This window comes from Belonocnema kinseyi, chromosome 6 (assembly GCF_010883055.1).
Source record: "Belonocnema kinseyi isolate 2016_QV_RU_SX_M_011 chromosome 6, B_treatae_v1, whole genome shotgun sequence".
In the NCBI taxonomy this organism is placed as follows: domain Eukaryota; kingdom Metazoa; phylum Arthropoda; class Insecta; order Hymenoptera; family Cynipidae; genus Belonocnema; species Belonocnema kinseyi.
This window is the reverse complement of record NC_046662.1, coordinates 64,942,061-64,957,346: the sequence shown is the minus strand read 5'-3', so window position 1 is coordinate 64,957,346 and position 15,286 is coordinate 64,942,061. Positions and strand designations below refer to the sequence as shown.

At 25.6% G+C, this 15,286-nt stretch overlaps 1 protein-coding gene across 1 annotated transcript in view; it reads left to right on the top strand.

The window, feature by feature from the left end:
- LOC117175426 (peroxisomal targeting signal 1 receptor) overlaps nucleotides 1–15,286 on the top strand; it is a 36,915-nt gene that overhangs the window by 8,721 nt on the left and 12,908 nt on the right. The window contains exons 3-4 of the mRNA XM_033365133.1: nucleotides 2,548–3,055; nucleotides 10,058–10,598. Of these exons, the coding sequence (XP_033221024.1) occupies nucleotides 2,548–3,055; nucleotides 10,058–10,598 (1,049 nt within the window). The remainder of the gene's footprint in view (nucleotides 1–2,547; nucleotides 3,056–10,057; nucleotides 10,599–15,286) is intronic.

Sequence of the window (15,286 nt, the reverse complement as noted above, 5' to 3'; positions counted from 1 at the left end):
GGTCAAAAGTGGAACTATTTGCTTAAAATGTATCTGTCTTGTTGAAAATGCAATATTCTTACTTGAGAAGTTAGGAATTTGAAGCGGTCTAAATTTAATTTAATATAGTATCCATATTAATTTCACCTAAATATGGCCTGAATTTTAAATATAAAATTCTGAAACAAAAACTTCTTTGAATTATTATTCAAACTCAAGAACTTTTAAAAAACAAATGTAATAAATTATGAATTATGTTTCAAATATTATTTATATATTTAATTAATTGATGATCCTAATATATTTAGAAATTTTTTCTAATATAATTTGCCAAAGCTCTCTGAATGAAACATATTAATTGAATCCCCAGAAACTGAAAAACACATTATTTATAACAAACTTGCGAAACTGTATACATATTCCGAGTCGATTGTTTAGAAAAATGCGAGATTTTTTAATGACACACTATGAAAAATGATACCTGGAAAAGTCTGGATATATCTCGAAAAAGCCTGAAATTTTCGGGGAATTTGTTTCTCGGATTTAAGTATTTTATTAGAGATTTAATTGTTTTATTTAATTGTATTTTATTAAATTTGATTGAATTGTTGAAAATTCGTTTCTACTTAAAATAAAAATAAAATTTTTTTCAACTGAAAATTTAATTTGTTGAATCTTCGTATTTTTTATTGCATTCAACTGGTTTTGATTTAAATAAAAATGTTTTTTGGTAAAAATATCATGTGAAGATAAATCACTTTATTTGAAAATGTATCTTTAGATTAGAAAATTTAAGCCGTTTTTTTGAACTAAAAATATTACTATTATATTTTTGGTTCAAAAATTATGTTTTTAATTGAAAATTGTTCTTTTCTATTCAAAAATTCCACTATTTGATTGAAAATTTATGTATTTTGTTGAGGATTCAACTATTTTGCTAAAATTCGTCTTTTTTTATTTAATTCAACTGTTCGAAATTTCAAATGAAAAAAATGTTTGGTTGAAATATCAAGTATTACAGGTTTCGTGAAGGATTCATCTTTTGCGTTTTGAGAACTGAACTGCTTTGTTGAAAATTCGTCTTGTTTGCTTGAAAATTCAACAATTTGGTGGAAAATTCCTATTTTTGGTGAAATTTTCGCTATTTTTGTTAGAAAATTCAACTGTTTGTTTAAAAATTAAATTATTGAGTTGAAAAACTAACTACTTGATAGAAAATTAACTTTTTTGTTAACAATGCATTGTTTTGGTATAAAATTAATCTTCTTTTTGTTTTTATATTTGTTTTTTGTTGTTGAATATTAATTTTTTTAACTGAAAATGTAACTTCCACTTTTGGTTGAAAATTCAATTATTTTGGTAGATAATTCAACAATTTTCTTAAAAATCAAATTATGTAATTAAAAAATAAACTACCTGGTAGGAATTTTTTTTTGTGTTTTTTAAACTGAAATGTAACTATTTCATTTTTGGTCGAAACTTTTTTTTTCAAATTGAACTAGATTGGTGGAAAATTCAACTATTTGGATAAAAATTAAAATATTTATTTAAAAAATTAACTTTTTGGTAGAAAATTAACTTCAATGTTAAAAATTCAACTGTTTTTTTTTTAATTTAATGTATTTTGTTAAAAATTCGTCTTTTTTAGCAGACATTTTTTTCTTATTGTCATTTTGGTTGAGTAATTAACTTTTTTGTTACAAATTCTTAGTTTGGGGTTAAAAATTGAATTTTTGTATTGAAAATGCTTTTTTTTGTTGAAAAATTCACCATATTTTTTAATAAAAATGCGTTTTTTGTTGAAAATTAATTTTTAAACTGAAAATGTAATTATTCTATTTTTGATAAAAAATTATTTTAATTTTTTTATTCAACTATATTGGTGGAAAATTGACTTACTTGGATGGAAATTAAAATATTTTTAAAAAAAACTATTTGGTCGAAAATAAAACTTTTTGTTAAAAATTCAGCTATTTTTTTTAAAGTTCATGCATTTTGTTGAAACTTCGTCTTTTAGCAGAAAATTAATTTTTTTTTTAATCTCAATTTTGGCTAAGGATTAAACTGAAAATGTAACTGTTCCATTTTTGGTTGAAAATTTATATTTTTTAGTTGCAAATTCATCTTTGTAGGTTTAAAATTGAACTATTTTGTTGAGTCATTCTGTTTCAGTCGAAAATTTAACTGTTTTGTGGAAAATTCGTCGTTTCGGATACATTCATGCAAGAAACACGAAATATTAAATATTTTGTTGAGAATTCATCTGCTCTGGAACTGAACTATACTTGTTTAAAAATTTAACTATTTTGTAAAGAATTCAATAATTTGGTTGAAAATTCAACTACTTTTGCTTCCTCATAGATGAAGCTTTGTCATGATAATATTTTCGAGAAAAAAATCTAATTGATTTAATTAAACTTTCCTCAATTTAAAAATGTCTTATATTTAAAATCTTCTTTGTGGTCAGAAATTCTACGGGAGGTCAAAAAATATCCAAAATTTGGTAACGCAGTTTATGAACGATCCCCAAGTTCAAAATTAAAGATAATCTTACCTCGTCCTCTTTAGGAAAATCATGCAAAGGACATTTGGAACTCTCCAACGACAGAACAGCCACTATCCCGAATTGGACCTTCAAATTTTCCAGTTGGACCTTCGACCTTTCCAGCTGGAGCATCTGCCTTTCCAGCTGCAGCATCCACTTTTCCATCTGGCGAGACAAACGAGCTCGGTTTGGGCCCAAAATGGGCCGAGGAATATTTGGAACATAATATAGAGAATCCAGAAGCAAGTAGCAAAGAGGCAGAACTGGCAAAACCTGCCGAGGGTGGTATCAGTACGGATGAGCCGAAAGTTGCTTACTCGAAATTCATGAAGTTTATGCGCCAGGAGGAAAGCATTCCGATCGAGATGGAACAGGCCAACAAGTGGTCTTCGGAATTCACTGAGGAGAAAATAATAAGCGAAAATCCTGCTGTAGTATCGAGTGAAAATAGCGGGATTTTGAATAAAGTCGAAGAGGAATTGGCTACCGCGGGCGCTTGGGTCGAAGAATTCAACAAAAGTGTCGCCCAAGGTTGGTAGAAATTATCCTTATTCATCTTTTAACCCTCTGTTTTTCAAATCATCCTTTCTACAGGATGACTACTGGACCGCGAAAGCGGGAAAACCTGGAAAATTCCGTGAATTATGAACTTCAGTTTGAAATAATCAAAGTTCAGGACTCGAACTCACTCTACTTTTTACCAAATTTCACACACTTTTTTAGCGATGCCAATAATTCAGGGCTCGGATCATGCGACTATTTCGGCTTTTTGAAGAAAAATGCGACTATTCGACCTTTTTTTTAACCCTTTTTCTCAGCAGTTCGCTATACTTAGTTTTAATGTTAATCACAGGGAAACTTTTTTTTATTGAAATTCAGAACTTGAATCAATTGTGTAATTTCAATTGAGAACGTTACAAGAATTTTAATTGATTGTTATAGCTTTATATGTACTTGGACATTTTTAAATTAATAGAGTTTGAAATTGAGCAATTTTTAATTGCGTGGATTCGTATTTGAACGTTTAATTTTTTTTACTTTGCAAGCCTTAACAGTTGAACATTTTGAAGCACACTGTCCCCTTTTCTTCATTAAAAAATATGAATTTCTCTTTTTTTTTCAAGAACTTGAATCTTTTTCTGATTATTTTTTGCAAAAATGCGTTCCGAAAGTGAGAGAATCCAATAATAAAATTTAACTATCTTTTGTTAAAAATTAATTCTTATTGGTTAAACTTTTGACTGTTTGGTTGGTAATTATGTTTGAAAAAGTTCATCAGCTTTGGTTAAAAGTAATATTTTTTGGTTCAGAAATGCATCTCTCTTGGCTAAAAAAAAGCGTTTTTGTTGGAAATTTAACGGTATTCAAGAAAAACTCGTATTGGGCATGAATATTTAATTATTTGGTAATAAATTCATCTATTTTTTGAAAAGTTATCTTTCTAGGGTGATAATACAAATATTTTGAAACATTCGTAATTTTGCCTTGAAAATTCAGATTTTTTTGGTTGAAGTTTGATATATTCCATTTGAAAATTAAACCCTTTTGTTTGAAATTCATCTTTTGAAGTGGAAAATTCAATTATTTTGTTCAAATGTAATTTTATTTGGTCGAAAATTCAACTGTTGAACATTCCTTTTGTTTAATAGAAAATTGATCTTTCTCGAATAAAAATTCATATTTGTTGGTACAAAAATCATCTTTTTTTATTGAAATTTCATCTTTCTTGGCTGAAAATGAACTGTCTTGTTGAAAGTTAATTCTTTTTGTTTAAAAACTCGACTTTTTTTACTGGAAATTTAATTATTTTGTTGAAAATTCAACAGTTTCTTAAAAAGTCATATTTTTTGGTAGAAAATTAAACCGTTTTGTTAAGCATTCGCCGTTTTTTCATTTTAAAAAACTCATAATTTTTTATTAAAAATTCATTTTTTATAGTAAAAAGGCCGCTTTTCGTTGAAAATTCATCTTTCTTGGTTAAAAATGAACTTTTTGATTAAAAGTTTAACTATCTTTAAAAAAAAAGTATTTGGCATTAATATTCAACTATTTCGTAAAATATTTTTCTATTTTGTTGAAAATTCGACAATTTGATTTAAAATTAATGTTTTCAGGTGGAAAATTCTATTATTTTGTTCTAAAGTCTTCTTTTTTGTCCGTGTTTTTGGAATGAAATTTCTTCTTTTTTTTTGTACAAAAGTCATCTTCTTGATTAACAATTTATTTGTTGTTGTTGAAAAATTTAGCTTTTCGGGTTGATAATTCAACTGTTTTTTCAAAGAATTTGTCATTATGACTCCAAAATTCACCATTTTTTTAAAGTTTACTCTTTTCTTTGATAAATGGGTCATTTGGTTGAAAATTCATCTTTTTAGATTAAAAATTCGACTAATTTAGCTATATATGAATCAATTAATTTGTTAAAAATTCGTTTTTTTTTTCTTGAAAGTTTTCATCTAATTGGTTGTAAATTTAACTGTTTGGTTGATTTTTTTTTTAATAAAAATATTTGCTTGAAAATTAATCTTTTGGGATTAAAAGTCAACTGTTTTCCAAGAGATTCTACTTTTTAACTTGAAAACTGAAATATTTTCTTAAAAATTAGTCTATTGTGGTTGAAAATTCATTTATTTTTTTGAAAATACAATATATTTCGACTTGAAATGATCCTTAGTTAATTCGACATTTTATTTGTATAAATTTTATGTGAAAGAATCATTCTATTTCCTCTGGTTGGAGAACATTTTGGGATGTGAAATCTGAATTATTAGAAATTACATATTTATTTTCTATTCAAATTATGTAATTTCAAATGAAAGATGTACTTGTTGTGTAATTCCATGTTTAAAGTGTTCAAAATTAATGTTTCTGAAGTTAAAAATGAATGTCGACGATAAACTTCTCTTTATTTTTTATTTAATTTATAATCCAGATTTCGAATCCTTCAAATTGCATGTTTATTGTTGGAAAGTTGTTTCAACTTTAAAGTTTATTTAGATAGAGTCTGATACAGTTTTTTTTATTATCTGTAAAAATGTAATGCGACTGTTTTTTAAACTTTTTTCAAAATTCCATGTGCCTTTTTGTAATTTTATACTATTAATACGAATTTTTTTTAATCCTTTTAGTCGATCCGAGCCCTGCTATTTCTTTACTTTCTCTTCAAAAATATTTTAGAATTTCTTCGCTGATTGATTACAAATACAATAGGCTAATATATACAAAAAATAATTAAAAATATATTTCAAATTCATCTATTCTATACTTCCTAAGCTTCGTATTTTACGATATTTTCGACGTTTTGTATATCGTTTAAAAATTAATTATATCAAATTGAACATATTTTAAAATCAGCGATTTAATTTAATTACTTTAAATTAACAAAAATTTTTTATTAAAAATTATATTGATCGTGTTTGGAGGAAATTTATTATCTTTATAAGAACTAGTGAATTTGGTATTAATTTTCAACGATTTTCTTCATTTATTAAATAAAAGTTTAATTAGTTTCATCTTATGCGATTATTCTTATTTAATAATAAGAAATTAAATTTAAAAGTTGTTTAGGTACAAAATTTCATCAATTGATAAAAATTATCAACATAGTTTTATGGAACAATTTCTTTTTTAAAACTGTTTTGTTAAATTTTGAATGCCTTATAACTTAAAAAAAAAGATTTAATAGGTTTAAAAATGTTTAAGTTTTAATTGGATGTCTTGACTTCATAGTTACTTTTATTTGTGCAAATGTAATTTGCAAATTCATAGGATTTTGTGGTAGAGAAGGAAGGAAATTTAAGTTACTACATATTGTTAAATATTTTATGTATTTTTTCTATATTTATAGCGTTTCATCTAATTTTCTTCGTGACAAAACAAAAATATTACAAATTGTAGTTCTTTGTCTGAAATTTTTACCCTGTATTCTTAAAGAAATAAATTGTTCAAAATTTCATGGATCTTGACCTTTTTTAAACATTCTAATTGATTCGAGGCCTGCGTGATTTAGATATAAGTTTATTATTTAAAAAATTTCATGTCACTATTTTCTTACTATTTTTGAAAATTTATGCCACTATCGACACTATTTTTATATCTGAAGTGAGTCCGAGCCCTGAAAATTGGTAATTGCTTCATTTCAAAATTTTATATTTCAATTTCTTAAATTTGAGAATGGCTTAAAATTTTTTATCCTTAAATTTAATTTATTTAAACGTTTTCAGAAATTATTTAAGTTAATTTTCCCGGATTCGCCTATTTTTCCCTTTCATTAAATAATTCCTCTCTTTTTCCCAGTTTACAAGAAACTTTCCTCGTTTTTTATTTATTTGGCTGAAATGCGAAATGAAATAATTTGTTTTGTTTAAAAATTCTACTATTTGGTTTAAAATTTAATTATTTTATTGAAAACCTATTTTCACCTGTTTTCTTTTTTAATTCGCCTTGGTATAAAATTAATCTTTTTGATTGAAACTTCATCTCTTTTGTTAAAAGTTGAACTATTTTGTAGAAAATTCTGATTTTCGAGTTCAAAATTCAACATTTTTGTAGAGAATTCGCCTTTTTGGCTTGAAAAATCAACAATTTGGTTGCAATATTTTTCTCTTTCGACTAAAAAATATTTTCGGCTGAAAATTTAACTCTTGTTGAAAATTCGTTTATTTGATTTGATTATTTATCTTCTTGGGTAGTTATTTTATCTTTTTTGGTTAAAAATTAATCAGTTTTTGCCGAGAATTAAATTATTTTGTTAAAAATTCGTCGTTTGGGTTGAATTCAACTGTTTTTTAATTTAAAATTAAAATCATTTTTGGTTGCAATATCAGCTATTTTATTTTTTGATAAAGATTCAGCGTTTCTGATTGAATTCAAGTATTTTGTACTTATAATTGAAAATTGGTCATTTGTATTTTTAGTTCGAAAATTCTTCCTTTTGAATGAAAAATTCAAACATTTGGTTGAAAATGAAACTATTTTTCGGTTAAAGTTATATCTTTCTTGTTTGAAAATTCAACTAGTTCGATAGAAAGTCTTCTGTTTTGGTCGGAAATTCAACTGGTTTGTTGAAAATTTGTCTTCCCGAATAGAAAATTCAACTTTTTTATAGAAATGTTCTTGGTTGGAACTCATCTTTCTTGGTTGTAAATTTTATCGTCTTCTAACAAAAATCGTGTTTTTGGCTTTAAAATTCAACTATGTGGTAAAAATGCAACTGTTTTTTTTTTAAGTTTAAAATTTTTTTCGTTTGAAAATTCCTTTATTTGGTTGAAAATTCATCTTTTGTAGATTGAAAACGCAACTATTTGATTAAAAATGTAATTGTAGGTTGAAAATTCAACTATTCGTTTAAAGATTCACCTAGCCTTTTGAAAAGTTATCTTTTTTGCTTGAAAGTAAAACTATTTTGTTGAACATTCGAATTTTTGGATAGAAAATTCTTCCGTTTGGAGAAAAAATTCGTTCTTTTCGATTGAAAATTCAACTTTCTAAAAAAAATCGTATCTTTGGCTGGAAAGTTCAACTATTTGGTTGAAAGTGCAACGGTTGTTGGTTTAATTCAATTTCTTTTTGTTTAAAAGAAACATTTTTGGTTTATATTATAAGCTTTTACATTTTTATTTAAAATTAAAAGCTTTTTTGATTGAAAATTCAACTATTTTTATAACATTAAATTTTTTTAACATTCGTATTTTTGTTTGTATCTTTATAGGTTGAAAATTAAACTATTTTTTTAAACATTCTACTCTTTTGTTTACATTTCAACTATTATGTGAAAAAGTTATTTTTTTGATCAAAATTCACGCTGTTTTTTTTTTTTTTGAATTTTTTTTAACGCATTATTATTATCTTTTGATTAAACTATTGGATTGGAAATTCATCTTTGTAGATTGATAATTCAACTATTTTGATAAAAAATCGTGTTTTTTTTAGATGAAAATTTTTCTGTTTTTGAAAAAAATAGACTTTTTGGCTTGAAAATTGAACAAATTGTCTGCAATCTTTTTTCTCTTTTGACCAAATAATCTTGAATGGTTGAAAATTAAAATTTTTCCTTTTTTTAATTGAAAATTCATCTATTTGCTTGAAAATCCACCTGCTTGTTTAATAATTTTTTTTTAAATTTAACTAATTGGTTGAAAATTCATGTTTTTAGGTTTAAAATTCAACTATTCGATTAAAAATGTATCTATTTTGTTGACATCTTAATCATTTTGTTAAAAAGTCTTTTTTTCGAAAATTAAACTTTTTTGTTGAAAATTCGTCTTTTTGGATAGAAAGTTCATCTTTTTGGCAGAAAAGTTCTTAGTTGAAACTCATATTTTTTTGTTGAAAATTCTGTCCTCTAAGAAAATGGTGTTTTTGGCTTAAAAATTCAACTATTTGTTAAAAAATGCAATTGTTTTTGGTTAAGTTTAATCTTTTTCGTTTGAAAAATCGATCATTTGGTGAAAGATTCAACTATTTGGTTAACGATTTAAATAGGTTGTTAAAAATTCATCTATTTTGATGAACATTCAACAATTTGTTTGTAATTTTTTTTCTCTCTTGATCAAAAAATCTTTCTTGGATGAAAATTCAACTACATTTAAAAAAAATCATCTTTTTGGCTAGAAAATTATACTATTTAGCTGTAAATCCACCAGTTTGGTTGATGATTATTTTTTGAAATAAATTTAACTACTTGTTTGAAAATTCAACTATTTGATAAAAAATTAACTATTTTTTTGACAATTTATATATTTAGTTAAAAAGTCATTTGTTTTGGTCGAAAATTAAACTGGTTTGTTGAAAATTTGTCGTCTTGGATAGAAAGTTTATCTTTTTTGGCAATAAAGTTCTTTGTTGAAACTCATTTTTCTTAGTTGAAAAATCTACTGTCTTCTAAAAAAATCGTGTTTTTGGCTTCAAAATTAAGCTATTTGGTAAAAAATGTAAATTTTTTCCTTGAAGTTTAATTTTTTTCGTTTAAAAATTCGATCATTTGGTTGAAAATTCGTCTTTGTAGGTTGAAAATTCAACTAGTTTCTTAAAATTCGTCTCTATTGCTTAAAAGTTCAACTATGTCGTTGTAAATGCAACTTTTCGGTCTAAAATTAAATTTTGTTGTTGAAAATTCAACTATTGGGTTAAAAAATAATTTCAATTAAAAAATGTATCTTTTCCGGTTCAAAATTCAACTGTTTTTTAATGGATTTGAATGTTTATTTTGAAAACTCTGTTCTTTCGTTGAAAATTCATCTCTGTTGGTAGAAAGTCAATTTTTTTTGTTTAAAAATTCAACGATTCTGTTGAAAATACAATATATATGTCGACTGAAAAAACACCCTATTCCTGTTTTTGAGTGAACACACCATCCTAGATCCGTAGTTATCAGGCTAACTGACTGAATCCGAACTGACTCAAATCCGTATTGAATAATTTTCCAATTGTTCTTTAAATCATTTGATAAGTCACGCTTACTCATCCATCGGGGAAGGAACTTTTGATTCAGTTTGGGACGTTGTTAGCTTAATGGCATGGCACCCTTTTCAGATACCGATAATTACGAGTCGTCATTTTGGAAACGACTCCAGGGAGAATGGGATAAAATTCTGTCTTCCGAAAACATTTCAGCTACGCATCCCTGGATATCCGAGTACGACACATACTATGACCCCTTCAAAGAGTACAAATTCAACGAGAACAACCCGATGATGGATTTTCCGAACGCCTTCGAGGAGGGCAAGAAGAGACTGGTGATGGGGGATCTTCCGAGCGCGGTTCTTTGCTTCGAAGCGGCTGTAAAGCAGGATGCAAACAATGTGGAAGCGTGGCTCCTACTGGGCAAGACTCAGGCTGAAAATGAACAGGATCCATTGGCAATTTCCGCCCTGAAACAGTGCTTAACCCTCGATCCTGCGAATTCTGCTGCGATGATGGCTCTCGCAGTTTCCTACACGAATGAGTCATTTCAGAGTCAGGCGTGTTTGACTCTCAAAGAATGGCTGATGAAAAACGAAAAATACAAACACCTCACACCCTCGAGTCCGTCAGTTCAACGTCCACCGACTGGGGTTTCTACTATTTTATTTAAGTGAGTTTTTGCCGCGATAATCGAAAAACAGGTTTACTGTCGCCAGGGTGTTCAGCGACCTTGAAAACCTTGAAAATCTTGAAAATCTGGTTATATTCTTGAATTTTTCACAAGGACCTTGAATAATTTTTCTTTACAATAGTTTTTTTATTGAAATGTGATAAGTAATTTCAATCTTTTAGTTTATTTCGAAAGCAACATTTCATTTAGAAGAAATCTTGCTAATGAAAATTTTTTCTTTTTATCAAGATATAATTATCTTTTACTCGTTACAGAATAAATAGATTTCTAGGCATTTCTTATAGACTTTACGAGTTATTTTCTCGATTTCGTTGAAAATTTCGATGTTAATTCGGTTTTGAAATTAGAATGAGCCATGACCATATAACAGATTTTTCAAGGGTTTCATCAATCGGTTTTTGAGTGTACAATAGATTACGAAACATTACTTAATATTTCAAAAGTTTCAAAATGTTATAAAGGATTTTAAACATTTCACAAAGATTTCACGGATTTCAAAGATTTCACAAAAATTTCACAAAGCTTTTATAACTTCTAAAAGATTTAAAGTATTTTAAAGATTGAAAAAAGGGTCAAGTACACCAGATTTAAACGATTTTAAAGATTTCAGAAGGTTTGAAAACAATATTCCAAAGATTTTACGAAGATTTTAAAGATTTCACAAAAATGTCCCAAATATTTCACAAATATTTCGAACATTTCCAAAGATTTTAAAACTTACAAAAGATTTCAAAGATTTTAAAGATTTTAAAAAGGTGATGGTAAACCAAATTTCTAAGATTTCAAAAGATTTTACACCCATTAAAAGTATTTTAATGCTTTTAAATTAATACAAAACATTTCACAAATATTTCAAACATTTCATAAAAATTTCGTAAAAATTTTAAAAGAATTCAAGAATTTAAGAGATTTCACCAGATTTCAAATATTTCAAAACATTTAAAGGATTTTAAACGATTTCAAATATTTTAATGATTTCAAATGAATACGAAAGATTTCACAAACATTTCAAAGATTTAAAAGTTTTTCAAAACGTTTTTACCAAATTTGAGAAGATTTAAAAAGATTTCACTAATTTCAAACGGATACAAAAGATATTACAAAGATTAAAGAAAGCTTTAACAAACATTTCAAAGGTTTCATAAAAATTTTAAAAGATGTCCAAAAGTTTCCCAAAGATTTTAAGGATTTTAAATATTTTACAAAAGATTTCACAGAAATTTCAAGATTTCACAATGATTTTAAGTACTTCAAGAGATTTCAACGAATTCATAAAGATGTCAAAAGATTTCAGAAAGATGTCATTGATTTCAAGGATTTCAAAAGCGACTTATGTTCTCAAAAAATTAAGAATTTTTTTATTTATGGTTCTGCTTTCTTTAAAATCTTTTAGCAAATAAAAAATTCAATGGCTTTTTTTTACATCTATAACAAACAGGTATTTCAATGTTTGATGATAAAAAAAGGAGACCTGGAAAAGGTGGAAAAGGCCTTGAATTCGGGGCAATACTTATTCATGCATGTTCCTAGATTATTTTAAAATATATCGAATTTTCAAACCATTTCAGTAATCTGAAGTGGTTTTGAAGGATTTGAACTATGTTAGCGTGTTTTTAAAAATTCCGAGAAATTTTCAAGAACTTAAAAAATGTTCAAGGGATTTCAAAATATTGCAAAGGATGAAAATTATTTAAATGTATTTTAAAATATTCCAATAAGTTTTTAATAGATTTCAATAATATGAAGGGATTTCTAAAGATTTGAAAGATTTTAGGACATTAAAAAAATTCTTTATAATTTAATAGATTTTTAAAATTTGCCAGAGCATTACGAATAATTTCAAAAGATTATAAGTGTTTTAGGTTATTTTTAGGAATTCAAAGGAAGTTTCAAGAGTTTTTTAAAGTGTTAAAGAATTTCAAAGTATTTTTTATATTTTAGAATATTTTTAAAAATTACAACGAATTTTTAATATGTTTCAATAATTTGAAAGAATTTCAAAGGATTTTAAATATTTTAGGATATTTTTTAAAATTCTATGGACTTTTCAAGGACTTTAAAATGTTTCAGACGATTTGAAAAGGTTTTCAAGACTTTTTAAATATTTTAGGGCATTCTTAAAAATTCCAAGGAATTTAAAAGATCTTTAAAAAATTGCAAAGCATTTCGAACGATTTCAAAGGATTATAAATATTTTAGGGCATTTTAAAAATTTCCAAGAAATTTGTCATAGATTTTGATAGTTTGAAGGGATTTTCAATAAGTTTGAAGATTTTAGTATATTTTTAAAAATTCCATGGAACTTTGGAGAACATTAAAAGGTTTCAAAGAATTTTAAAGGATTTGAATTGTTTTCAAGTATTTTAAAAGATTCCAATGATTTTTTAATAGATTTCAATAATTTGAAAGAACTTCAAAGGATTTTAAAAAATTCCATAGAATTTTTAAAAACTTTAAAAAGTTTTCAAAAATCTCAAAGAATTAAAAATATTATATATTTTAAAGATACCAAGGAATTAAAAAAATATTTCAGTGATTTTAAGCGATTCCAATGGATTTTAAAGTTTTCACGATATTTTTTTAAATTCCCAAGAATTTTTAAAATATTTAAAAGGTTTTAAAGAATTTCAGAGGATTTTAAATATTTTAGGGTATTTTAAAAGTTCACAAGGAATTTTTAATATATTCATATAATTTGAAAGTTTCAAAGAATTCGAAATATTTTGGGGTATTTTAAAAGATTCAACGGGCATTTTCAAGCGATTTCAAAATTTCCAAGGATTTAAATGATTTTAAGGGATTTAAAAACATTTTAACCTTTAAGGGTTTTTGATATTTCAAAAGCTTTCAAAGATTCCAAGAGATCTTATGGAATTTCTTAGGATTTCAATGATTTTAAAAACTGTCAAGGTATTTTAATACATTTCCCAGGAATTCAGGGAATATCAGATTTCATGTAATTTTACGGGATTTTGTCATATTTTAATGGGTTTCAAAGCATTTATTCACAAGAATTAAGGGATTTTGTAGGATTTTCATGATTTTCTAATATTTTGAATATTACCAACGATTTTAAAGATTTTAGAATATTTTAAAAGATTCCAAGGAATTTTCAATTGGTTTCAATATTTTGAAAGGGTTACAAAGAATTTTCAAGCTTCAAGTTTTTTTTTTTAATTGCAAGGAATTTTTAAGAGTTGTAAAAGATTTCTAGGGATTTCAAAAGATTTTAAAGGATTTGAAATATTTTACGATATTTTAAAAGATTCAAAGAAATTTTTTACTTGAAGCGATTTCAAAGGATTTGAAAAATTTTCTGTGCGGTTCTAAAAAATTGCTTAGAAGTTCGAAATATATGGAACGGTTTCATAGAATCTATTAGGTTTCATATCTTTTAAAAGATTTCAAGGAATTTTATCAAATTTTAGAGGATTTTAATAGTTTTATCGGATTTTAAAAACTTTCAAGGTATTTTAGAAAATTTTACAACATTTAAGAAAGTATTATCAAATTTCAAAGCATTTTTTCACCAGGAGTGAGGGATTTGATAAAGTTTCAAAGATTGTAATTTTTTTAAACTTCATTCTACGCAATTCAATAAAGTAAAAAATTGGTATTAGTTTGTATTTAACTCATCTTGAAGCCTTTTGAAATCACCTTGAATTCTTAAGTATTTCATCAAATCCTTTTGATTTCAAACAATTTTTTCATATTTATCAATTGCTTTCAATTTAATTGAATTTGTTTAAAATTCACCGTGAATTTTCATGAATTGTATCTTATTCTTCATATTTCTCTTCAATTCCTCTAAATTCACTACAATTTTACTAAAATGAATGGCATTTTTTCTAATTCATTTCAATTCTTTTGAATTTACCGGGAAACTGGATAACACCAGGAAATACCCGGGAATTTAATTTTTAAATCCGGTAATTTACTTCTGATCACAGAAAAATTCAAGTTTTCATTATTTTAACAATATTTGTCAATTTAGAAAAGTAATTTCTACTTTATTTACAGTAGCAGATTTTTCCGATTTTTCCAGTTTACTATAATTAAATTGTAAATCATTTAATATTTACTATTTTCCATCGTAATAAAAACGTTTTGCAATGTTTTGCTTATTAAGATTTGTTTCGCTTACTTAAATTTGGTAATCAAATTTATGATATTTCAAACATACAGAAACAATCATTTTATCAGAGAATTTAAAATGGAACGGGATTTTTTTTTTAAATATTGGATTCGGGTTTAGAATAAAAGAATTTAACAAATTTCCTGTTCCAATTCAGAATTTCTCACAATTTGAAAGTTTCCTCTTCCAAATTTTAGATAAAGAAAGCACTTCAAGTAGTTTTTAGAGTAGAAGTGGTATTTCAAAGAAGAAATATTTCTGAATTATAATAGAATATAATTTTTTAAACTAAAAATTTAACTATTCCAGTAGAAAATTCAACTATTTTAATTAAAATCCGTTTTTTTTTTTCTAAGAATTAGATTTTTTTACAGAAAATGTAACTATTCTATTTTTGGTTGAACATTTATCTTCTTTGGATGAAAACTCCACTATTTGGTAGAGAATTGATATTTTTTATTTGGAAATTACAGTATTTGTTTAGAAATTTATGTATTATGTGAAAAATTCGCCTTTTTGTAGAAAATTAATC